The sequence below is a fragment of the Paramisgurnus dabryanus genome, chromosome 11, assembly GCF_030506205.2.
Source record: "Paramisgurnus dabryanus chromosome 11, PD_genome_1.1, whole genome shotgun sequence".
Lineage (NCBI taxonomy): Eukaryota > Metazoa > Chordata > Actinopteri > Cypriniformes > Cobitidae > Paramisgurnus > Paramisgurnus dabryanus.
In genome coordinates, this window is record NC_133347.1 from 9,514,565 (window position 1) to 9,542,515 (window position 27,951).

Below are 27,951 nucleotides of genomic sequence, written 5' to 3' on the forward strand. Positions count from 1 at the left end.
AAGCCCTTAAGAAGACAAACTTTTTTTACTAATTTGTCTCCGACAGTAGCTGCGTTTACATGGACATTTGTAATCCGTTTAAATGATCAATCTGAATAAAAATGTCCCATGTAAACACCTCAATCGGACTAAAAAGTGCCAATCTGATTAAAAATCTAATCCGCTTGTTAGGGGTGGTTTATACCTTTTGTAATCCGCTCAAAAGGACATGTATACACTTGATCGGATGGATAACTGAAACTGGGACGGTCTGCGCATGTGCTATCTTTTTTCTTTTTTTAATGGCGGTTGGCAAACCCACTGAAAGGTGCATTTCCGCCACCTACAGGACGGGAGTGTGGAGCATATGCACACATGCAATGACGTAGAATTGGTGTGATGACATGTGACGCAAATAACTCGAGTTTGTTTTGTTGAAGGAAGTCACAAGAAGTGATTGTCTTGTTAATCTTGTTCCTATTATCCTTCCAATTCCCCATAAAGTGATACAAGACAGCGTTGTCCGGTCAGTGCATGATTTATACTTTGATCCACAAACGCGTGTGTTTGGATTCGCTCTCGCGAACGGTCTCTGCAGCACTGCGTGAAGTAAAATACACTTTTTGGGCACACGTGAATGGGTGTTTTTGCTGCTGCTTTATAATCAGTGAGGCACAAAGCAAATCTTGAAACAGCGTGAAACTATATTTGTGCAATGTGCGCATGTGAAATGATCAAATCTGATTTAAATCTTGTGTCATATAAACACGCACATCAATCTGATCACATTATTAATTGTTCATGTAAACGCTATGATAGGATTTATTAATCGGAAGGATTTGAATCCGATGGAGGCAAAATGTGTCCATGTAAACGTAGCTAATGACATGTTTTTCTGGTGGTGGCTACCGTAGCTTTTCTATGCATTTCAAAAGCGAGGGCTAAGCAGTGGACTAAGCAATTGGTTGCAATTCGCAACCTCACCACTAGATGCCTCTAAAATTTACACACTGCACCTTTAAGAGATCCTGCAGTTTTCTGCTATTGCTCAAGTGGAAGGGGAGTTTACCCTTAAAACTTGACACATGCAGTTTACATTTTAATAGTTTTTAATACTATATACACATTTCCTGTATTTTCCGGATGTAGTCTATAAAAGAGACTGAGAAAAAAATATATATGACGACTATAACATTGCAAAAACAACAAATCTAATTCTAGCATGGTGGCCTAAAACTTTTGCACAGTACTGTATATAAAGTGATATATTAACTATTATGCAATGCTATAATACACCTTAATATTATTAACAAAGTTATGTTACTGCAAAAGACACCTTTAATATTAAAAACTAGCATAACAAAGATAAACACACGCAGAGACAATTCCATAGCATAAATTCTATTTATTATTTGCCTGTAGTACATATAAGATGCATAACTTTATATATACATACATATTTATGTATATATATTCACAGACAGACAAACGGTAGACTCTCACAGCCTTACATACACGTGTCACATACAAACAGATGTCCATGTGCTCCCAGCACATCATGGAGTATCACTTTCTTGTACGGCATTGCACTGATGACATGTCTCTCAGGGCATCTGTGAACGTTATCAAGCGGTCACTTATCACTCCTTCCATCCGGTGAGGATGCAAACCCACTCCGTCCCAGGATGTCCAGCTGAAAATCTCCTGCTTGTCTGGTCTAAGGCAATGGAGCTCTGAGTTGTATGTAGGCCAAAAAAAAAATTAAAGACAAAAACTACAACTAAAGTATTGTGCAAAACCAGGTCAATGGATTTTCTATGAAGAATATATCGCCCACCTTCATTAACTATACACATCCTATACAGTCACACCACACTAGGCATGTTTTCAAACACAAAAACAAATCTTCACTTCAATAGCAGCCACTAACCACCAGAATGGTTTTCTCTTTTTTTGTTTTGAGTAAGGGGACAGATTTAATATGCATCACATTGATAATATCAAGCATAGATGAGACATATTTTGCACTGCCACTTCTAATTTATGTTATCCTTATACAAAATCTGAGAGTAAGAAAAATAGATATTCACTTTCAAGTCTTTCTTGTGCTTTCTTTTACAGTCATACACTATAAGAAAAGGTACAAAAGCGGCCCCTAAGACGGTACAGATATGCATCTAAGGTACCTCTAACGTACTAATATGCACTCATTAGATACAAAGTTAAACTTCAAATTTAAGGACCTTTCAAGGACTTTCCAGGTCTAATACCCTCAAATTCAAGGACTAAATGTGGGGACACATTTCAAGTGAGAGCAAGGTTACATTGTGTTACCTTTTAAGATACATTGTTACAGTTCCCTTTTGAGAGAACTCGCGCTGTGTCACTGCGGTGACACTTTGGGGACGCCTCCAGGGGTAAGTGCGTCTGAATGTGTATATCAAATTCAACCAATGCTGAGGCTTAACGACAAAGACAGGGTGTTGCGGGAGCCAGGAAGTATATCACTATCTGAAATATTGCCAAAGACGGCGTTACAGGGACGCAGGAAGTATGGCAAGGGAGACGCAGCGTCTCGTTCCCTTCTCAGGGAACAACAGTTACATACGAAACCAGAGACATTTTCATGTGTCAAACACAACTTGAATCAGAATCAACATTCGCTTACAGAAGATTAAGCATGTAAAGCAAACAGTTTAGCACGTGTGCTTAAAGTCTAGAATTTTTATGATATTATCCTACACTACACAGGGAATAATATGGATTTTTTTCCCCAGAAAACTTCTTGCATAAAATAGATTCAAGCACTTTCAATGACCTGTATCTATGTATGTATATTTTCAAAAACGTCCCATGGCCTTGCATTTTTTCCCACAGATTCACAAACTTAAAAGGATTTCAAGGACCTGTGGGAACCGTTAAACAGGTAACATCCCAGTGACCGCTTTTATACCTTTTTTTCTGAGAGTGTAGAGAGAAAGTCAGACGTCTGGACACCAAACACAGGTGGACACCAATTAATTATTCATTTGGAATAAATAATGAACAAGCAAACCTACGCATCTTGGGTTGGGGTGAACGTCTACTGCCTGCATGTCTGCTCGTTGACAAATTAATTAGCCATGAATCAAAATAAAATAATAAACACACACATATTTACTCAACTGAATCTGATGTGTTTATTGAATTAACTGTATGATGTCATACGGACTAATTTCAAAGCTTGTGATATTGGGAATTAAAATTAGGAACAATAAAATATATATATATATAATATTATAAAATTATAATAAGGTTAACAAAATACACGAGCACAAGCAGAGTCTCTAAACGAAGATGAAACAAGCGGTTTTGCACACTCATCTGTGTACTTTCACAATGGCCTACATTGCATTAATCATACCAATATCACATCATTGACCTCATCAGGCTTCAGTGTTTGTCTGTAAATATGTTTTTTATGCTAGTTATTATTACACAAATAGAAATTGTGATTTTAAAACTATGTGGACCCACCAAGATGTCGCAAAAAACAGGTGATTAACAACGTGTCCCATTGTTTTGAAAAATCAGGTGTAGAAGAACAAGATTTTCACATCACACCCGGTTTTGGAAACAGTGTAGGAGTGTCTGTAACAAAACTGTCCATTCAGTCAGGGTACTCACAAGTACTATCGAAACAAAGGAAATAAAAAAAATGACAATTAAAATTTTTTTTTGAAAAAAGCACAATTTTAAAGCAGATTAAAACAAACATACACACACACACACTCAAAAACTACCTTAAGATTGTTAAATAAAAGTTGCAAGGGATGACTCCTGCGTGCGCATCTCTATAGTCAGGATAGTATCGAAGACAAAAGTGCAAAATTTACTATGGGATATTTCTCTTTCATTTTTTGTATTTGTGTGTGCAATGCAATTTACTGTTTTGCTCCACAGCGCTTTCATCAGAAACCAAATGAGCCCTTAATGGAAACACACTGAGAAAGAAAGAAATAGAGATTAAATGTTGAACACGTCATTATATGCGAGTCCTCCAGTATGTTTCTCGATAGTTTGTCTCCTTCCAGTGTAAGTGTTGCTACTGTGGAATGGCGCGTGACCGGCTCGGTGTCATTTAAGGGAGAAAGGAAATCCGTGATAAAGTCGGCAGGGTGCAAAACCGTCTCCTGTGGGTTTACCTGTCCAGCAGGACAACGCAGGAGAGGTAAAAGGATCAGTAGGTCCTCCTCTATCCCATATTGCCACATGCAAACCATTCCACAGTTTGGGCAATGTGAAAACAGGACTCAAGAGCTGACTGTGTGTGTTTGTGTGTGCAGGGTGTAGGGACATCAGGCAGTAGTCAATTAGTTTCGTAGGATGAGAGCAAGGCAGCATCTACAGGCTCCATACAGGAAGGACACGTGAAGGATCTCATCAGCCAATCATCTATGCAGTCCAGGTGGTAAATGTGCATGCAGGGGAGGAACCGGATGGGATCGCCATACACAAAGTCCATCATGCAGATCACACACCTGTGCAAAGAAGGAAGAATTAGTAATAGTCCACGCCTCCACATATTGATGTCACTGAACAGGAAGTACAACAGAAAATATGTGCGTTAACTTGCTTTATGTTGTTTGGTTTCGATATGAAAACATCAAAGTAATTGAGAGCACTGTGGGAAGTTTTAGTTGATGATTCAACGTATTGAATATAAGTGAGAAACAGAAAAAATATGATGACTCACTCTCGAATCTTTTTCTCTGTGCCATCACTGCCTGGATCATAGACACCTTTAGGAAGGTGCTGAATAAGGCCGATTCTTTGAGCGATCCGCACCTGCTCCTCTTCAGTCAGTTGAGTCGCCAGTCGGGCCTGGCTGGGAGTCGGGTGGTAAACTGGCACGTGAATCTGCTCCTAAAACACAAAAAATATAAAACAGATTCCAGATTTACTACTACAGCAGGTGCAAAATACGAAATTCATGCTAAGATTCAATCGGGTACAGTGGTAATCGTTTGTGGATCACCACTGGTAGGGTTTACCATCTACAATCTTTCAGTTACAAGCACAGATCTTTAACCACATTTACAACGCTGCTTAGACTTCAATATTAGGTTATGTTTTTAAAAATCTATGATTAACATCGAGTGTTAGTGGTTTTTGGGACCCCCTATATGACTGGGGTAACACGAAGTTGACTACACAGTTGAGTGCAATGTCTAATACAGTTATGAATAATCATCTTATTATATTTGAATACTAGAAGCATGCTCAACCAAAGCTCCACCAGGGGGCGATATCTCACTTTTTGCAGTCAAATCAGACCACATTGAGTCCTTATGAACATAGCTCTCTGTCAAACACAAGCCAGCTCAGCATTTATTGGTAAAAACTGTTTGGGAAAGTTGTGTGTGTGTATATATGTGTACTTCTACACACTACTGAATGCTAATAAGTATGTAAGCTATTAATGACTTTTATCAGAAATAAATAAAAAATACACAATTATTTGCATGCATGATACAGCAAAATGTATAAAAATAGTACAAATATGAAAGTGTGCAATAATAAATTCACTTTTAGGGACAGGGCATGTGCAGCTTTATACTCATTATGACCTAATGCACAGATCTATATTTCCAGCAGGTCTATGATTGGCTGCTATGGTCATCAATAACCTGCTGCAGCAAGTTTGCATCATTTTGACGACTATATACAGATGAAGACAGACAAACATGCTAGGCATCAATTCAGACAAAATCAGCTTTTTTGGCATATCAACTTTTCTGAACCACTAAACAAACACCAAATCTGATTAAAAACTGCATATGTGGTGTAAAATGAGTTATTTAATGCAAATGTTAACTCTTTCACCGCCCGCGTTTTAAAAAAAAAAAGTTGCTAGCCAGCGCCAGTGTTTTTCATGATTTTCACCAAAGTTTAATGCCTTCCAGAAAATGTTCTTCTTTAAATAAATAAACATACAATATACCAAATGAAAGAACAGACCCTCTGCTTTCAAACAAAAAAAAAAAACGTTTCATCCTACCTTTAGTGGTTCTTTGTAATCAGCTTTTGAATATGGGTAGGTTTTTGCAAAAACACCATATTTTGAGCAAAAAGCAGAGATAATTCCATTTTTGTGACGGACTTTTCATAGAGATCCCATTCAGAGCGATCTTTAAAACAGACACGGACATGCAGCAGCTTGCCATAGGGCAATACTTCCGGTTTTAAAAAGTTGCGGAATGACGGAAAATCTCGTCATTGGCGGGGAAGCGTTTTCTCCTAATTGACGAGATATCTTGTCAATGGTGGGGAAAGAGTTAACCATACTTACCATAAAAAAGTTTTTACCAAACATCTTTAACCATACTGATATCAGTATCTAGTTAAATTTGTTTAATATTTAGTGGCTTAAATAAACATGCAACGTCTCTTTTTTAAAAAATTTGTTGTTATTCTTGACAAAAATGTGTATATTTCTTAGGGATGCATGATATATTGGCTGACATATCGTTATCGGCTGATAACTGCTTATTTTTAATATTATCTTTATCGGTCTGATAGCAAAATTAGGCCGATAAATAAAGCCGATAAATAATGGATTATTTCGGCTTGTTGAACCACTTCATTTGCTCATTGGTGGGCATGTGGAGTTTTGATTGGTGCTTTCTGTGACGTAGCACGAAGATGACGCGTGTTGCGCGCTTAATACGAGTATGCTAGTCTAGCGCGAAGACAAGATGTCTACGGTCTGGGAGTTTTTCGTCGTGAAAAAAGAAGACATCAAACTTGCAATTTGCAAGAGCTGCAAATGTGAGGTAATGCGAGGGGGCAGTAAATCAAAAAACTTCAATAATACTAATCTAATAACTTATTTGAAGTTTCGCCATCCCAAAATATATAAAGACTATCAGACGAAAATCACTGCCAAACAAACACTGTTACACACTACCAAAGAGCCAGTACCACAAACACTTGACAGCACGAGTAAATTTAGCAAAGACAGTACTAAAGCAAAAGCGATCACATGCAAAGTTATGGAAATTTAAATTCTAAAGGGTTTAAAATAAAACCAGATATCCACTGAATTTGTTTGTCTTTTGTCTTTGCAATCATGCTCAGAAAATGAATATGTATATTTATCGGCCTATATTTTGGTTATCGGCCCCCATATACAAAGAGTTATCGGCCAAAATTTCCATATTGGTGCATCCCTAATATTTCTTATAATACAAAGTGTGCAATAGAGGTAGACCGATTAATCGGTTTTGCTGATTAATCGGCACTGATCGTTCATTGGTGGAACAATTGACTATTGGCAAAAAAATCCATGCCAATAGTTCTCCGAGTGTGTCCCTGGCTTTATATCATTATTAGGTAATCCATTTGCTGAATAGATTCTGCATTAGCAGAGAAACAACAGCAGGAATCCAAGTTTGTCGTCAGAGGTGACCGGACAATAATATTAGTAGTACCTCAAACAGTTACACAAAAAGACATGCAGATTAATCCAACCCAAATTTTGATGTCATGATTATTAGAATCTATTTGCATTCGTTTATTTCCTCCATAATTTAAGTTAATAATGAGAAAAAGCGAACTATATGCAGATGTTGGCTACATTAACATATCCAGCTAAACAAAATCATAATTCTTTTATCATCACTGCAATACATCTTTTGTTATTTTGATTAAATAATCATTAAATGATTAAACAGAAGCAAATAAAGTATAAGACTACACATATTATATACATTTATGTAATTTAAAAAATTTTACCAGTGGGAGTATTTAAGTATTCCCTTCAATATAATTTTATTTATACATTTATTTCATTTAGCACATTTTCATGGTTCAGTGCTATTGTTTTATTACTTTTGTAATAAATTCTGGCACTTGAGTATTTTTTTATCCAGTATCCGTTTTAAAACTAAATCAGTCGATTAATCGGTTATCGGCAAATAGGGACCAACTTAATTATCGTATCGGTAAAATCCATCATTGGTCGACCTCTAGTTTGCAATGTTAACTTAGTTTGCACAAAGATAACCTTTTTTTTATCTTCATTGAATCTAAATGTGCCCCCAAATCACATCACATGAATCTCACTGAAAATGAATGACTTCGGGTCGCTTTGAAGCTGTGAATTGTTGATAGTGTACAAACCCTCAAGAAACGATTTAGTGCACTAGAAACACGACAAGACTAGTGTTGTAGTCAAGACCACCTAAGCCGAGACCAAGTCATGACCAAGACCAAGACAGGCCGAGAACAAAAACAAAACCAAGACTTTAAAGGGTCGAGACCAAGTCAAGACCAAGACCAAGACAGGCCGAGACCAAGTCAAGACCAAGACCACTGCATTAAAACACTTATGATAAAATGTGGAATATGCATATGATTAAGCACTTCTTGTCTGTGTGTGTGCGTGCGTGCGTGTGTGTATGCCATCAGTAAAGTTGATAAAATAATCAAAGGCATTGCAGATATGTGGGAATTTATCATTGTCTATAAGCAAATAAAAGTGAACAAACACTAAGGAGCTGAAATCAACTTAACCATTTATTCTGAACTGTCTTTCAATGGCTTGCCATCCACTTAACACAATGCATGTGTTTTTAATAATAAAATTAGAAAAATTGTCATTGGGAGAAACTTAAACAATGCTTAAAAAATGCCAACATCATATGCCTGAATAAACTGCATAAAATAATGATAAATAAATTCGTGATGTGCCATCAGTTGTGGTCTTGACCGGTCTTGAAATAAAATTCCGAGTCCTCTTTGTCTGAGAACGAGACGAGACAGAGTAAAAATGTGGTCGATTCCGAGACAAGACCAAGACCTTTAAAAAGTGGTCTTGAGACCGGTCTCAAGACCGAGACCGGTCTCGAGAACTACAACACTATACGAGACACAACGTAGACAGTTATCATACAGTAACGATACAACATTAAATAACTCTACACCCCGAGGGCGACATTGCCTTAAATTGTGCCCAGAATCCACATCCCTTATAAAACCTTAAAGCATTTCCTTTGGTGTGTAAGTGTGTATTAGTACACATTAGCGAAATGCAATAGGTACAAACCCCAAAGTAAACGATGATGTGAGTAATCGTCTCCAACTTAAATCTCTTTTCTTGGACTAGAACAAACCATGGATTGTAGACAACAGTTTACTTCCTGGGATTGGTGATGTAGACAAGACGGACATTATCATAATTCCTCCCGCTTCGGACTCACAGCCTGTAGGTTAACTCCTGTCAGCATTGCGAGCCAAACTTTCAAACGATAGTAATTATTCAAAAATAGGACATGTTTCCACACAGGGGAGTAAAGCCCACAGGCAGGTGAATAACAGATGCTCTGGAAACCAGGCTCAAGGTATGGGAGGTGCGATTGGGAAAAACAACCGTGGTACGCTGCTAGCCCAGTTCTGATTTTGGATCAGATTAAAGGTGAGCTTTAGATCAGGTTCAGTGCACGCTTAAGAATTAGGTCACTGCGTGTCAGCCATCTTGGCTACTTCTGAAGTCACATGACGACATCGAATCCGACAGGTTATACTGCTTACTGGAACACATGCACACTTATTTGCACATCGCCTCAGTGTATAACCAAATTGAAAGCAAACATTTTCTGACTGCAAGGCAGGCACAAACACACTCACACAGTTGTGGTCAGCAGTCTTTTGATTTAGCAAAACAGCCGCATGTGTTTTTAACTGGAAACGTGATCGTTCTGAAAGCCATGGTGTTGTCTTATAAAATGCGTTTGTTTTACTTCACTAAAAGCTAATAAGAGTATGTCCAAAACTACCAGCATACTTAATAAGCAGGATTGGACCCTTTGCATTACACCAAACATCATTAACAAAATAAGCACTGTTTTCAACCAGATTTCCTGAATATAATCCTCTTTTGCCATCGGCTGGCGTATCCATCCATTACTCACCTTGTAAATTCACACTATTGGTTAAGATCTCTTTAACCAACAGAGCAATGTTTTAGCACAACATTGAGTTTAAATAGATAGTTAATCTCACATTAATGACATATAGAGACAGAGCGCAGTGCGTCATAACCTGAAAATCACGCCCACCGGGGGGGAACAATCCAACCGTCTCCATTGACTTTGTATTGTGAGAGGCTGCCTCCTTGTCATTTCTGGCTTATAACAAAAAACAGAATAATGCCTAAAAGCTGCTGTGTGACAATATGTACAGCTAACAAGCCAAAGAACCCAGAAATAAGTTTTTATAAGCTGTCGAGCCGTAAAACCCAGCCTTTAAGGAGAAAAAAGTGGATCGCCAACTACGTTTCCCCCTAGTGGACGCAGTTCTACTAATAGGAGTACTAAGAAAAGTTGTACGTAAGTTATTCCTATTCATAAATATTAAAATCGCGGGCATTGGCGTTTCTTACTCATATTAATGACATGTTTTCAGTCATATTTTCAGACTTATTTATTTAAAACAGTTTAACCATTTACCTAATGAAATGATTATGATATTCAGAGAATTTCACAATATTTTACATTTTAAAACTTTAAAATGAATAGCATTTCTGTATTTATATTTAGTTTGTTTGCCATGACACACAAAAACGCGTTTTCTCTTGTTGTCGTCTATGCAATACGTTATTATTAGTACTAAGCAATAATTACAACAAAATATGACACAAATTCACAAAAGATGTTACTTTTATTCATTTGCTGTTATCCGCATCATTAAAATTCATACGATTGCGAGGAACAGATCCAAATTCAGCCCTTTATCGAACTTGATCTGAGTTCTCATCAGCAACCGTAAAGTCAGATTGCGCGTTCGTCAAGAAGCTTTACGACACATTGCTTTACGGCAGTGATATCAAAAGCTCACTGGGTCTTTGAGTGCCATGTGACATATTTGCATCATTTCCATTTCCGTTGGTGTACGTTTGAAATGAAAAAGCGCGCCTTGACAGTGGGAAGTCGGACGTTTTACGTTTTACGTTTTTTAGCTGTCAAAACATAATAATGCTACGTTTAAATGTTGTAAATATTGTTTTTTAAAGTTACGTGTAAATACTACGTATTAACAGTGAGACCAGGTTGCTTTATCCCTTACTTAAAGCATTTTTACACTACCCTTAAAAACTTTCCCAAATGGTGGCATCTTAGCAAATAGCAGGGCTCCAGACTAACTTTTTTCACTAGGAGCACAGTTGCCCCAACTGAAAATTTTAGGGGCGCAACGAGAAAATTTAGGGGCACACACCGTAAATCAACATGCTAACCAAATATTCACCTTTCTATTAAGTAATACACTGTATTACTAATAAATACTTTGATGATAGATGCAGAAAGTACAATGTGCTGTTTTAAATTCAGTGTCACATCACAAAAAAAGGTCAAATTTACTGATCGCACATGTGCGACTAGATGTAAAATTCAGTGGCACACTCTCAAATTTTGGTGGCAAAATGCGACCGTTTGGTACCAGTCTGGAGGCCTGGATAGGATCTTTTGGTTTCAAAACACCATGATGCTTTCCAAGCACTGATATTGTCTCGGAAGGCGGCAATTTCAGCCATCAAGAAGCCATCTTTTTTTTAAATCAACAATAGGCACAGTTCGCAAGAGACAATGATTTCATCATTTTACAGAAACAGACAGACAAGACAACCAGAATGAAAGAAAAGAAAAAACGAGAGCACAGAGCAAGGGAATTCTGTTTGTTTTGGTAGGCTTTTGGTGCTAAACAAAGCCGGCCGTCCAGTATCCGGCCCTCCCTTAAAACTGGAACACATGAACCACCCTGTGGTCAATTTTCTGCTCGGCTTTTTCTAAGTCTGTTCCAGTAAATTCTAAAGGCACCACGCCCTCCCAAGACTCACTGGACTCACTAGACAAAACAGTCAAAACCTTTAACGGCTGTCTGGTTTTATTCTCATGCACAGAGACACAGCTTTGAATCCCTAGTTGACCTGCCAATACAACACTTGTTATTCCTGATAACAGTGTCTTCCAATGAACTCATCTTCATTAGAAATCAAACCAATGCCGCTGTAGTGTTTTTGTAAGAAACACTGAAGCAACTGTATCTGTGTGTGGCAAATTCCTTTGTATGAATGTCATCTGATTATCCCAAAACAAAGCTAGCATGACTCTGCCAAACACCCAAGCAACCTACACAGCAGACAACGACTAAAAAAAAACTGTCCTTAGACGAAAGGATAACTATAAAGTTTTAAAAATCATTCTAAATTTAAGAGAATAGTCAGATATAGATTTTAGACAGACAAACCTGCCAAAGTAATATGCACCCGTGTTGGGACTTTTTTTATCAAACAAACACACACATTTTGTATTAAGAAGTGAGTACGCTTGGGAGATAAACTCTGAGCACAGGAGTATAGAGGACTGGGAGTTCTTTACCCCCTCCTCATTAAAATATTAGACACAGACATGTAGAAATAATAAGTGTGGAAATAAATAAATGTAGAAATAAATATGTGGAAATAAATAAATGTGGAAATAAAAAATGTAGAAATAAATAGATGTTTAAAAAAATAATTGAAATGTTCACATAAATAACTACTTAAATGTGGAAATTAATAAAATAATAAATAAAAATGTAGAAATACAGAAATGAATGAATGTGTAAAAAATATTTTAAAGAAATAAAAGTTGCAATACTCATTAATGTTTGTTTTTTTATATTTCTCTGCATATTTATTGTTATATTTATTCATTTATGTTTTTTTATATATTTCTTTGTACATGACATGAATTTATTTATTTATAATTTTTGCACTACCACTCCTCCATACAGGAGGGTTAAACAAACAGTTGTTTAAATGTTAGTTAGGCAGTGGTGTAGAAAAAGTCTGTACCAGCACAAAATAAGGTCTTCTAGCACCCAGAAACACGCATTTACCACACAAACACGGTTGTATGTACAACACTATGACACAAAAATGACACATTAACACTAAAAATGCTAGTTTTTTTAATAAAATGTATCGTTATGCATTTAAAATCAGTTTAAAATTATAGTTAAATTCTATATTCTAAAATTGAATCATAAGCCCTATTCGGACGGGATTAGTATTACAGGGGGACCTCTGAGAAAATCGTGCTTCTCAGAGGTCCTCTGTGTTTTTAATGCCGTCCGAATCGGCTTTCTCTGACGACCTCCGTAAGAACTCCAGAGCAATTTACCTACTGTTTTTCGCCGAACTCAGAGGTCCTCTGAGAAATGTAATCCCGTCCGGATGCAAATGTCTGTGTTTGCCCGCAATATCTTTTGAAAACGCGGTTCATTTTGTGTTTTGGCCAACGTGATCTGCCGTAAAGTCTTACTAATGCATGTATTATTGTATTTCCTGAGTTCCATTCATTAAGATATGGATGTTTTTTTGCATTCGGCAAAATAAAATAATTAAATCAAGACGAGCTGAATATCAAACACTGTTAAGACTGGCCACTGTAATATCATCAACGTTATAAGAAACTCCGTTCAAAGTTGTTCAACTCCGGAATGGTAATGTTAATTAATAAAGATAATAAATTGTTATTAATCATTATTTCTTCATTTCTTTGTGTTTATTATAAGCAGACAGTTATATAAAACACGTAGGCTAACGTTACTTTAGTAGGATTTATTTTATTTTGATTTGTTAAAATTAAATTAATAAATAACATGTTCTGTCATAATTTTACATTTAAGCAAAATATAAAACATTACAAACACGCGTATCCAGAGCACGTGGTCTTCTGGAATGGCCAAATGCATCAAACAGACACTCCCATCTCTGGAATAGCCTGCATCATTTTAATCCAGTCCGAATCGGTACATAAAATCACAGACGTCCTGGGGGACACGTTGAAACTCAAACGTTTGGAAAACGAATCCCGTCCGAATAGTGCTTTAATAACATTTTACATTTTCAATCATTTTAATCAAACACTGGTGAAACATCAACCTGTCTGTGGTGTTACCAATTGACAGTAACACCACAGACAGTAATATCACAGACAAATTAACCTAAATCCAGTCTTAAATCCAGGAGGCTGCCATCATGATGATGAAGTATGTATTTATCAAAATTTTGATTAAAATTAGGGATGCACCGATAGGATTTTTTTGTGCCGATATACCGATACCGATTTAAACAGATAACTTCTGGCCGATACAGATGCCGATACAAAACACTTGTATACAATACTATACAGTTGGTCTATTTGCTAGTTTATTTCTGCATCAAATTATTTTTACTGAACATGGATTGGATTTAATTAACATTCAACTGACCAACATAATAAGAGAGACACAAATTAAGCTAAAACAAATATAATAAGACAGCATGACAACCTTCAAAGGTGTTTTTTGCTATTCAGCATTTATTTTATTAACAACATTAAAGGGGACATATTATGAAAATCTGACTTTTCCATGTTTAACTGCTATAATTGTGTCCCCATTGCTTCTATCAACCTAGAAAATGTGAAAAAGATCAACCCAGTAACTTAGTTTTGGTAAACCATTTTCTGCAAGCATGTGAAAAAATAGGTAATTGTAAATTGGCTCCTATTGTGATGTCAGAATAAGGTAATACCACCCCCTTTATCTGCACTATCCAACCACAGCACAACCATTTAGTGCAAAGAGAAAGAGAGAGGGAGAAAATAATTCACAGCCCAATTGAGTTTCAATTGCAACAAATCACCATCATTGTGATCAGTGTTTGCACTTTATCCGCTCATTTGCATTTTAAATGACACACCCAAAACGGCACACTTTTGCTCAGACCTAGATTAAGACTTAGTTTACATTTTAAAAAAATCTCATAATATGTCCCCTTTAATTCATTTTTTACATATAATGGATTTCTTTATGCAGTTAATTAATAAACAATCGGTATCGGCCTTTCTCGTGCTATTGCCGATATGCCGATGGTTTCAAATTCATCAAAAAAATATCGACGGCCGATACATCGGTGCATCACTAATTAAAATACATAAAATCTGTAAGTTATAAACATAACACCACAGACACATTTAAAGTGCGACAGATGAGAATGTCAGAAATTTAGCAAAACATTTTTTGTTGACTCTTACACTGCTTAAGTTTTGCGCAAATCTGTAATGGGAATGCACCTGGTTACAACTATTTAGGTTAGGTTAAAACTACTTGTTTATTCACTATACTGGATAACTACACCTTAAACACTTTCTGTGAGTACATCACAGGGTGCACCACCATATGTTACAATGCACCACAGATTAAGGACATCACATGGTTGGATGTTTAAAGTGTCAGACACTGGAAGCCTCAGGACACAGTTTGCAAACTTATACCTCTTATGAATGGTTTCATTGTGCTTCACATGGATTTCCCCTAATAGTAATCAACACCTTTCTTCAAATCTTTTTCAAAGGAAATCGGCGTAACAGCCACATTAATAGGGGAGAAAGATCCTCCTTCTGCTCTAAGCTTTCTCGGGTTCCCTCTCATTCTTTTATATGCAGTGGATTAACTGGCACATATACATGTTGTCGCTGTCCTTCTGAAAACTTGTAGCTCCATATGTTTTGCTTTTTTAACCTAAATCAATTATTGTTCACCCTTTGTGTTTCCCAGTCGGTTTCGCAAATATTTAATCAATAATAGTTATTAAAAAGCATTCTGCAATCAAATCATTATATTAAAAAAAATAATAAATTTGGACATTTGGATGATATTATAGAGCACTGTCCCTTTAAATCCAAAGTAGGGTTGCATTATAATTAATCTATTGCAAAATGAAAGTTTTTGTTTACATCATATATAGGGATGTCAATTTATGCAATTTCCCATATTCGCTGATCATTTAAATTAACGATCAATCAATCGAATAATCGTTAACAGTAATAGTGCAATAAGCCTTCACTGCAGTGGCATATCCAATGACATAAAAGTGTGCATAAAAACGACAGCTTCCTCACGCAAATTAAAATATTTTATTTTGTCTAAATAACATGCTAGTGGGATTGTAAAATGAGTCAATGTAGTTGTTGTTTTGATAAAATCATCAATTTAAACTTATCTCGTAATGAAATATAATGACTAATAGACACAGTGTAGGCCTATAACTCCGCCTCACATGGGCACTCTGCAACAGACGCATGAAAGTCCATGTCAAAATAACAGTTTTATTATCATCAAGTGTTATTTATCAAGTTGTTTACCTCGCTTTCCGAGTCGTTGATACACTGTTTGTAATTATATCCAAGAAGCACACGAAGGGCACTTTTCTCGTCGTCACCTCAGCTTAGACGTACTTTCAGCAAAGATGCTTATATTACGGAGATGGCAACCTTCCATTAGAAAACACGCAGCGCCTCAGCCAGTCAATAATGATGATCAGTGATATATGTTGCGGGCATTCAGGGTGTAACGACAGTCAGTTACAGTTTACATTTGACAGTTTCTTGCCATAATTTAAGATTACATTTTAATCTGTTCATTAAAAACGGCTTCTGGTCTCCTTCTCTGTATATAGCAGCGTTGCTATGCTAATCTTGCAGGCTTCCCTGAATAGGGTCTTTGCTTTCAGTATCCTAAACGTATTTGCATTTTCTGCGTCAGACCCTCTCAGATCCACTGCGGATGTAATTTCGTTGTGTTGGCAGCCAGCCAGCCTCGTCTTGCATGACGTTAAAAAGCACATGCGTGTGCTTGGCATCGAGCATCGTTGTGATCATAGCTAGTAGTTTAACTTTTGCGCGCTCGCTTAATTTTTTTTCTCCGACTCTATGTGTTTTGCGCAGGCGCCGCACACACGTGCATGATCTTGTTTTTCAACAATCGTTAAGTTTTATCGAGTAAATTCTTATCAACAATTAATCGAAGATCGATTAATCATATATTTGTGTGAACTGTGGATAATAATAATGATGTATATATAAATATGCACACATGCATGTATAATTTTAAGAAAAAAACATATATTTATATATTAAGAATGTATATTTATATATAATAAAATGTATACATAAATATACAAATGTATATACACATGAAAACATTTTTTAAATATACACATGCATGTGTTTGTATTTATTAATACAAAGTTATTATTCACAGCACACACACATATATGATGTAAACAAAAACCTTTATTCTGCAATAGATTCATCACGATTAATCATTATACAACCCTTATCCCAACTAAATAAAAAGCATCAGCACAGCAATGTTTCCATTAAAGCTCTAATATTATCAGAATATGTTGAAAGTGTGAAAATTTTAAACGAATAGTCACACAAATATGAAAAACTTTAAGTTAATTAAAAAGCACATACATCCATCAAAGTTATTTTAATTCCTCCTGTAGGTTCTTCGTAGTCATATGAAGCAAAATTATACATTTGTAAGATACAACAATTCATATTTTTAATATTGTTTATGTTTAGTGATTAGTATGCCGCACATCCAACGATAGTTTCTGTTTGAACAAACTGAACGCATGTCACATACACGGCATAAGCTTGAATAAATTGAGAGAATTTTTATATTTGGGTGAATTATTTCTATAACTGCATTTACAATATCAAAATTAATAAAGGTTGGATTTATCGAGAAATAAGTCTTAGCCAGGAAAAGGTGACTAAAATTATAACCATTATCACTTAAACATTAATAAACACAAAGTTAATAAATAAAAGGCAAGTTACAAAAATTGTGTGGGAGACAGGTAAAGTGAGGTTAAAGATTGCCTCACTTAATCCGAGTTGTCTGGTTTCTGTATGACGTCAGCTCTTCGTGTTTGAGAACAGCAAGTAGCCTTTTAGATAAAGCAGCCATTACTTAAAGTAAACCAATGAAGAACCAGAGAAGTAACGTTTTATTGGAGATGTGGGGAAACTACTGCACTGCACTGCATGCTATAGGCTAAAGGGAACCCTTCATTATTCCTAATGTTGGCTCCTGTCTTTCTCTTACACACACACAGACGCTTATCTCACTATGGCCAGGTTCACATGAGTCAGCAAATGCTGTCAGCTGCTACCCTCAGAGAGAGAGAGAGAGAGAGAGAGAGAGAGAGAGAGAGAGAGAGACTGAGAGAAAGAGAGACCCAACAGATACCCAACACAGCAAACATAGTATATAACCACGAATGCGGATTCTAGATCAGCCTTCATGAAATGGAGTTGTTCTCATCTGTTTAATCTCCGTCTGAGACCCGGAGTGTTGAAACTAGGCTAAAGCTACTGAGCTCCTTACACAATGACACTAATACTTATTAACATGGCAGGATAAAGAAAACCAGGAACAGTGACATCACTTTTTAGTTAGACCATTATAAAAAGTAAATTGAATGTTCATAGATTGATAGCACTGAAAAATCTGTCTGTCAGACCAACAAAGCTGTCACTATCACTATGCTAAACTTATATAGCCTCCCTTTGTATAGTTTAATAAAGACCCCTTCATAACTTTGGTAAGGGTTGGGGCGAGATTTCTGTTAAGCAGAGGTTTACATAAGCAGAGTTTTTTCTGCACATACTTGAAACCCCATTTTAGCCCCCTGCCCGGGACTCTGGGAGAAATAAAATGGCAAGTATTTTTGGCAGGCGACGAAAGAATGCGCTGAGATCAGGAATGATTTGGGTTCTTAAGGGGGCTGAGCATTTTTTTAGTCAAGTGCGTGATTCAGACAGCCTTCCTGTCTGTCCAACATTCCAACAATAGACTTAACTGTGCCATCAGAATATTGCATGCAGCGGAGGAGTTGGCTAAATTCAGACCAGCGATGTCTGACACAATTTAACATTCTTGTCACAGAGTCCCACACCCTTTTAATTTTAACTATGAAAATGCATTGTGAAAATATCTAGCATATTATAGAAACTACACAAGAGAGAAATAATAATAAAGTAATACATTTAAAGAGCTTAGATGCAAAAACCTCTAAGTGCGTCTGACATGGATTAAGCAGATTTCAAGCAAAAGTATTTGATGAACATATAATCCAAGTCGAAAACATTTGATTAATGGGTCAGTGACAAAAACGGTTTGGCAAGATGAGAAATTCAAAAATCTTTTAAAAAACTGGTTTTAAAAGCATGCATCAGGTTTATTACAATGCACATAATATATTTATGTTGATTTTATGCAATAAAAATACATTGCACCATTTTTATGAAAGTCAACACTGTAAAAAAGGGTTTCTGTGCCTTAGTAGATTTAACATGATAAAATGAGCAAACTCTATTAAACATTTTCAATTCTTGTTTTTTTAATCAAAATATGAGTTAAAATAACAGAAAAAGTTGAATAATTTTAGTAGTTCTAAATGAACACATTATTGAGTAAATTCAGCTTCATTTTATCGTGTATAATCCACTTAAATTTGTAAGGAAATTAACTTCATAATTTTGTGTTGAAACTACATGAATGATTTTAGTAAACATAACTAACTAGGCAGTAAACACGTAGTTCCCAGCATGCTTTGCATGGGACTGCATTTGGAGAGTAAAAATTGAATTTAAACGCTATTTTATGTGTTTTAGTGTACAATGTTCATTTATCTACGAGATTTTGAAGAGTTTCTGTTTCATCTTTGAGTTTTGTAGTTACCATTGTTGGGTGGACCTGAAAATATCAAATGGTGTAACCGCCAATTGCCCCAAATAATGAGAAATATTACATATTTGATCCACCTTGTCCTTGATGGCATGTAAGCATACTCATAAAAATAACATTTTAAAATATCATTTCATTAGTTATTTCTAAATGTAAATGTTATTGTGTTTTTGTAATATTTGTCCTGACATATGCTGAAAACACCTCAGTTTTCTAAATAATCTTTGACAAATGATGTAAAAAAAATCATATTACACTAAAACTAGATGATTATATTTATATTATATTATTCCACATTTTTTTGGATATATTTATATTTTCATTTTAAAAAAATACTAGTTACACCATTATATTTTGGATTATAGAATAATGCAATTCAATTTTTTTTTAAATTTTATATTATATGATTATATTTATATTATTTTATTCCACATTTTTTATGAATATATTTATATTTTAATTAAAAAAAAAATACTAGTTACACCAATTGAGACAGACCGGTTACACTGCATTGACAGTTTTGCAATTAGCCCCAAATTTTCTCTCATAACAAAATAAAACCAGAAATTTTAGACTTGGTCCTTAAAATAGAGAATGTATGCAAGTAATCTGCAAATTTATTTAAAAATTTTAACGCTTTAACATTTAATTATTGTTAAGCGGCTTTTGCATCTAAGCTCTTTATTTATTGGGTGAAACTTATTTTTGCGCAACCAATATTGTCACTAAAACTTTCTCATTTCCCAAAAAAACTTGAATTGCATTATTCTATAATCCAAAATACATGCATAATATGGAAAGACTGAAAGATGGTGGTCCAAATAATCACAATGTTGGAGTCACAGAATTGACGCACAAATTTAACTCATGAGAGTGTGAAAAATGTGTATCAGAATATTGCACACAGCAGCAGTGAAAGTGGTTGAATAAGGCCCAGTGCAGATTCAACTTATTTTTTACAGCCTCGTCTGATCTTGCACCCTGGAGACTCAATAACTTCACCAAACAGAACAGCTGAGCACAGTTTTTGCTGGTGTTCATCGAAAAAGTGCCTCCTTTGCTTGAAACACCCCAGTAACACAAGAAAAGGAGAAAGTGAAAGAGATTTTAGCAGTGCATTTTTCCTTTTATTGAAATTCTGTCAGTACTTCAACTCTGGAGCGATAAGCTGTGAGAGATTTGTTTTGATACAGTTTCAAAGAAACACAACAAAACTGATGCTCCTCCTATAATCGCAATCTTTCACTGCACAGAATGAAAACAAAATACCACCAAGTATTAGGAAAGCAAATCTGTGTTCTGATCTCAAATCATCCTTTCTGTCTAATGCTAACCACTGACTAGACAATACAAAACTAGTTCACCAAGTGTCCTCTATAAACAGCACAAATATTCTATGACAACACTTCCTTGAAATGTTTTGTAACCAAGACCTGTGTTTTGGAGCCAATGATGTAAGCCTTGTATAAGCTATATTAAAATCTCTAATCTCTTCGTGGCACATCAAAACATTCAAGCAGTTTACAGACAATTATGTGAAGGAGAAAGTGGCTAAAAATGGTTAGACCACAGTCTGTACAGCTGATAAAACAAATGTGCGAGGTACAGCACAAAACGTCCTAGCTTGTACCTTCTGCTTACACGTAGTATCTCAAGATCCAGATTCTTCAGGCAAAAGTAACATTAAGAGCGAAAAGCACGTTGTAAACATCAGATCAAATATTTATAACATAATTACGTCTCAGTGGATCCGAGGAAATGCCTGCATTATTGTCTAAAAGATACACATCCGATTATCTGGGTCAAGTATCGGACAGTGCATTGGTGTTTTTTAATGTTTAGTTCTTATTATTATTAGGAATGCTCGGATCAGGATTTTTGCAGCCTTTTTGATATGTAAGCTTTTGATTACTGGAACGGTTAACATTTTTTCTACATAAAGTAACACCACAGATGTTGCCTTTGTTATATTACTTGCAGTAATTAGGTATATTATTTTCTGTTAATAGAGAATCAAATAAATAAGCACAACAAATATTTCTTATGCAAAGGGATATTTAATATCTCTTTAAAAAGGTTTATGTCTCTTAAAAGTAATGAAAATTAAACACTTCACATTCTTTACTGTATTAATTAAATATACAGGCATTTGTATGAAGTATAACAGTTCTTTAGTCAAGAGCAGAGAGTGATTTTATTAAGAGATTAATTAGGTTACTGTAGCTTTAAGTCGTGAGAGAGATCGCTATGTTCACGTGTACCACTGATGACAGGCCAGGGTTTCCCGCAGCACTTTTCAGTTCGGGCGGCCCACCTAAGCTGGAATACCCTACCACCTTAACTAGGTCGTCCAAAAAAAAAATTCCACCAAACGCCACATGGCCGAAATGAGAGAAAGACATGGTCCGTCACTATCTGGAGGATAACTAGTCTGTTGATAATTCATTAATAATCTAGTATGTGTTCATTTTCTGTCATAGTTTCTTCAAAATTGAGTTTTATTTCAGTGTTTTAAATAAAATATTTTCATCATGACGCGTACGCTCCGCCCCTTTGATTGCCACGCCCCCGGCCCGCCCACCTGCACAACCCTACCACTAGGGGTGCACCGAAATTTCGGTCGCCGAAAATTTCGGCCGAAAATAGCATTATCGGTTTCGGGCCGAAATAAAAAATCCAGCCGAAAATGTAAACCGAAAATGAATGTCAACCGCGCCCCTCCCATCTGTGCGGTAGCGCTTGGGTTTCACTCCAGTGATCAGTCCAGTCGTCACCCACCCCTCCCCTTCGTGCTCAAGCAGGTTTCACTCAGGGTCGAGCTGTTTGCACGCGTCTGCAAAGATTAAGCTGTCTTGATGTGTAAACTTTAGAGAGAGTCGCGCTAATGTGTCTTATACTGTAATCCATTAACGTACATTTGATTTGGCGAATAAAGCAATGAAACACAACGTAACGTTTTTATGTGGAGCGACTGTTGCGCTGTTTGAGATTCACCCTCCTTCTCTCTTTGAGCACTCGCGTTTAAGTGCCCTTGGTAGTGCACATACTAGAGAGACGCGTTTAAAAAAAAAAAACAAGCAAACATAAAATCTCTCTGTTATTGATAGGGCACATATAAACAAAATTCTCTCCACAGTATTCTTTTTCTAATAAAAAAATGTGTTTATGTCTTAAATGTATGTATAGATTACAGTCAGATTAACCTACTTAAGTCTGTGTCATTAATGTTAATCAAACAACCCATGACAAAGAGACCAATAGCTCTAAAAATAATAATATTAATTTATTGTGTTATGATTCATTTAATTTGATTTCTGTAATGCTAATTTCAGACCTTATTAATGTACAACTTTGTTCTTTTTTATAAATGTTTGCAATTTCTTTATTGTTTATTAGATTTTTCCCACCCGCTTTTTGCTGATCGGAAAAATAATCTGATTCTGTGCCTCAAAAACTGTAATGTGATCCGAACTGTGAGTTTTTTGATCCGTCACACACCCCTAGTTAGTACACAGTGAAAGCCATAAATGCAATTGTACTAATAATTGGCATAATAATTTCTTTCGGTGTTTCGGTTTCGGTTTTTCGGCCTTGGTTTGCTTTTTTCGGTTTTCGGTTTCGGCCAAGAATTTTCATTTCGGTGCATCACTACCCACCTTGACTAACAAATTTTCTGCGGGAAACCCTGCAGGCGGCTGTGTAAGCACATGGCAGGTGTACGCAGACAAGAGCAGCTGTGAGAAAAAATAAAGTTTAAACGGTCAAAACTTTAAAACGCATGCAAATAATAAACTTTTGGCATCGATATGTGTTGTATCCACTGTTTGATGGGGATGTGAAAACGCGTCGCGCTGTTTGCACCGGGGCGCTTCCTCTTGGAAAATACACATATCTCCGTAAAGGTAAAGAGAGAAATCCAAATCTGCACATCGCACATTAGCAACAGTAAAGTACAGTAACGTATCTGTCTTTTGTTATCTTAAGCCTGAAGTATAGTCCCGTTTTTACACATAAGTAAGGGTTCACATACAGTGCCCAAATTTCATCATCAGAACAGTGTGTGCGCACTATGCGCACTGTACGCGCACCGCCGGATTTTTGTAATAGCGTGTAGTTTGTATTAGGCTTGTTGCGATAGTCGGTGAAACGGTGATTACCGGTGCTTCAGCCTCTCACCGGTTAGATCACTTGCCCACCGCGACACCGTCTTTCACCGTCGTTTTGATATTTTCTTGTAATTAAATCATTTAGTTTCGTTAGAGAGAGCAAACACTTACAACTGTATGTGTCTGCTGGCTGAATCCAGCGGAGCTGAACGCGCGTCATCACAGAGCAGCGGCTGCGGGTGTCAGATTTCATTCCTGTCAGACTGCGGCGAGCAGACGATGGCAGAAGCCGCGTGCTTACTCGTTTTTGTTATAAGATACACATGATGTTTAATATAGGCGAGATCGTTTTGTTGTTTTGTTTTTCATTAAGAATAATAATAAACCCATCATTCAAGCAGCGCTTTATGGAGGAATAGCCGGTTGCTCTGCTTGGGACTGGCGGGTTTCTGTCAGAAGTACCTGCGCAAATTGACTCAAGCACTTAAACCAGCTGTTGCACTCACATTTGCACGCAAATTCATACGCGATTTAACGCAGCGTACGCAAGCGCTGGATTTAAACAACAGTTGCATCTAACTCAAAAGTGAAAGTAAAATGCGCACTTCTGTGCATTTATAAGCCCCTCCCACCCGGTGAAACCGGTAAAACCGGGTTTGTCACGCGCTGATTAACCGGTGGGAAAATTCTGTCACCGCAACAACCCTAGTTTGTATGCATCATTGTTAATTTCGTTGACGAAGACGATGACGAAAAATATTCGTCAACGAACCTTTTTTCACGGACGAAGACTAAATAAAAACTAAATAAAAGTCAGATATGATGACGAAGACTGTAACGAAATATAACTGACACTTTAGTCAACGAATAAAAATAAGACGAAAATGTTAGGGAGGGACGAATGGAGAAGAGATCCAATCAGAGCTACTCATTTTGTGGGGAAAGTTTTGTGGGATCCAATCAGAGCGAATCTTTGAGGGTAGGTTGATCTACGCAGGCAGCAGGCAGTAGAGGCATTTTAAAAACCCGCGGCAAAGTTCGTTTTTACAACAGGTTGTTTACATTATATTTAGTTGTACAGTCTTCGTTACCCAGCTTTGGCTGATTTCAGTTGACTTCGCTCGTTAGCAACACGCTAACGTGTTGCGGTGCACCCTGTCTGAAGACATGTCTCATTAACAACAACAATGTCAGAGCTAGCGTCTAATCTGGTCACACTTCAAATATGACAAGACGACAGCCTGTAAAAATGACTCATCCAGAAATACATGCAAAGGTAAACATGCACGCTAAGGTTATTTTATAAGATAAACCACAGTGTTTTTGCTAATCTTGGAATAACATAGAAACAAATGGAATACACATCTGAACTGTATTGATTGTATTGGATTGTCTGAATTAATACTGAGTATAAATATTCAGTGTCCTCAAATTGAATGAAATGTGTAACGTTACTATTATAGTATATGTTGTGGTTTTACATGACTGGACAAAGTGCGTGTGTAAGTGCGTGTGTGTGTCTCTGTCTGTGTGTCTGCGCGCGTGTGTGTCTCTGTCTGTGTGTCTGCGCGCGTGTGTATCTGTGTGTGCATGTCATTTAGGGAGAAGGCATATCTTTTTCAGGGACCATCTATATTTTTTAGGTAGAGCAGGCCTTATGCTTATTTTATGTGATATTATCTTTTGTGAAAAAGCCACGGTCAGTTTTTTTGACATTAAGAATAAAATAAAATACGTGTTTTCTTTAACAACCATTAAATCTGTCTCTGTATTGCATATTCAAACCTTAATACCATTCCATAACAGACTAAAAAAACTTAAGACTAGACTAAGACTAAAACTCTTATGATATTTCGTCGACTAAAACTAGACTAAGACTAAAATATTTCAGATGACTAAAATAAGACTAAAACTAAATGGTGTGTTATTCAAAAGACTAAGACTAAGACTACATCAGAATTTGCTGCCAAAATTAACACTGGTATGCATAGGTTTCACATGCATGTACAGGAGAATGTAGTATGTAGCCCATGAGATGCATTGCATTTTGTCGCGATGCGCATGCTTTAAAAATCTGTGTACACGTACGAGTCAACAAGCTAAGCTTTGCTATGCTGTGCATTCAACTGTGCGTGTACGCTCGCCTACGTGTAACAAAAAACAGTTATACTCTGGATTTTATGCGTAGATAGCACACGCAGGGTCCGAAATCTCTAAAATGCTGCCTTCAGAGGCAACATTCCAAGGAAGGAAGGCACGTCCAAATCCAATGTTTGCTTTGCTTCCTGAATACTGAGATACCTTCATCACCTTGTGTGCGCAGGGAATGTGATTGGTCGAGCCTAGTCAAGTTCGAAAAAATTAAATGGCGGCCAAGAAAGCGACTGTAGCACTAATTTAGTGTAAATATTGTTATATTTTCACTTTTTACATCTTTTAATTGTATTATTAGCAAAAAACTAGTATTGCAGTTTTCAAATATGGGATTAGTTATCTCTGCGCTCTTTGTTTATATTTTGCTCTATGTTAAACTGAATTCCATTACGCTGCCTATAAAGTCTGTCTGAATGCATTTCTTTGAGCTGCCTTCATGACTCGGAAGTCATTATCTCATGAGGCAGCGAGGCAACAAGTCAGCAGCCAAAGATTTCGGACACGGCCTTAATCTAGCATTTAACACCTTGCTCCTGGTCTGGAGAAACGAGGTTTCGTTTTACTGTGCACAAGCTGTATATGGTTGAACTGACAGCAAAGCTATTTGATTTTTAGCCCTCTCTTAGTTGCACCTGAATGGTGGTCCGTGATTTCCTGATAGGAAAGAAAAGTCTGTTGGTACCTAAAGCCTCCTATACGATATGAAAAATTAAGCAAAGATCATATTACTACAGACCAATATAAAGCTAAATATATAATCCTATCAGTTCAAAACATCAACACAACATCCCACGTTCTTCTTTCTCAACACTGACAGTACATAAATTATTTGTCTATTGTGCACCGTGTTTACAGGATATGTATCTCCACACAAAGACTCCTCATCCAGTCAAAACCAGTTCCCATGGTATTGTTGCGCCCTGTAGGCTTAACAAAAATGTCTACAATTTAAACTACTAAAAACTTAATAGACCTATAAATATATAATAATTAAAAAAACATGAGCTCCCACCATGCTACACATATCCTCAGTAGATGACGGAAATCCCCCATCGTTATGACGTCACAATGACAGCATTCCAAACAAATCGCGTCACCATCAGTTGTGTTACTTTGCGGCAATAAAGGCGGCGGTGAAAAATTAAATAACGTTAACTGTATGTCCGTCTGTCTGGACGGCCTGAAGTTTATCTCAAACAAAGAGCATTTAGTACGGCACACTGTCCACAAATGGAGCACAATAGACGTGCCCAGTGTCAATGATACATTCACGTAACGTTATAGTGATAATATAAATATAAAATATATTATAAATTAAACCTCTGTCAGTGTAATTGTCTACATTCAGACGACAACCAGACAATTTTAACGGCATACTTTCCTGTTTCAAAACAGCGTTTTACTCGAAACGCAAGTTTTAGGGGGAACTTTGTTTATTTTCATAATTTTTCCTACACTTACCTGATATGGAGGCGGCGGTTCCAGATCGGGATCGTTGGCGTCACCGAAACTGGCCCTGTCTGACTGCGATTCGTGGAGCAAGGAGATGTCATCCGAAGTGGGAGATTTTAGACAGTTTCCCATCTCCCTTTTCCAAAGTCCTCGTTATCTAAATGTTGAAATCCCGTCTGTCCCCTCCTTTTCGCCCTTAATCACTCCAACCAGACCTTCGTCGATTAATTATAAGTAATTACAACTCTATCGTTTATTAAAAACGGTCCGGAAAGGTCATGACAGAGAAAAACAAACCATTGTCGACACACAAAGAGCCTGGACGAGAAATGTCAGCCGCGCGCAGCGCCTGTAAAAGACGAAACGACGTTTAAATAAACACATATAGTCTACTAATACTCAGTCTGTTTTAAAACCATGTAAAGATTGTAATCTTTTCTTCGACGACTCGGTAGTAAAAACTAGTGACCATTTAACTAACAATATCCACCATAACAACTCAGCACTCGTTCTCAATGGCGACAGACACAGTCGGGCAATGTTGCCTTTCAGGCAGTCAGACTAAGTCCCGCCTCCGCAACTCTCTCGGCCTATCAGCGTATCTGTTCTTCAGCGAGGAAGTTGTTAGTGGATTCTCGTCGCCCAATCA

At 36.7% G+C, this 27,951-nt stretch overlaps 1 protein-coding gene across 2 annotated transcripts; it reads right to left on the bottom strand.

Annotated features, from left to right (window-relative positions):
• Positions 1–1,364: 1,364 nt before the first annotated feature.
• On the bottom strand, positions 1,365–27,857 carry rnf11b (ring finger protein 11b). 2 transcript variants are annotated; one of them, XR_010525991.2, is made up of 4 exons: positions 27,312–27,857; positions 4,715–4,884; positions 3,762–4,499; positions 1,365–3,650 (listed from the first exon to the last, which is right to left on the bottom strand). XR_010525991.2 is itself a non-coding variant. In XM_065248492.2 (4 exons), the coding sequence occupies exons 2-4, from the start codon at positions 27,432–27,434 to the stop codon at positions 4,328–4,330; spliced, it is 465 nt and encodes a 154-aa protein (XP_065104564.1). In that variant the 5' UTR covers positions 27,435–27,517; positions 27,600–27,857; the 3' UTR covers positions 1,365–4,327. The 2 variants fall into 2 exon arrangements, 1 of the variants encoding a protein (XP_065104564.1); XM_065248492.2 differs by having other exon boundaries at positions 1,365–4,499; positions 27,312–27,517; positions 27,600–27,857.
• Between the last annotated feature and the right edge of the window lie 94 nt (positions 27,858–27,951).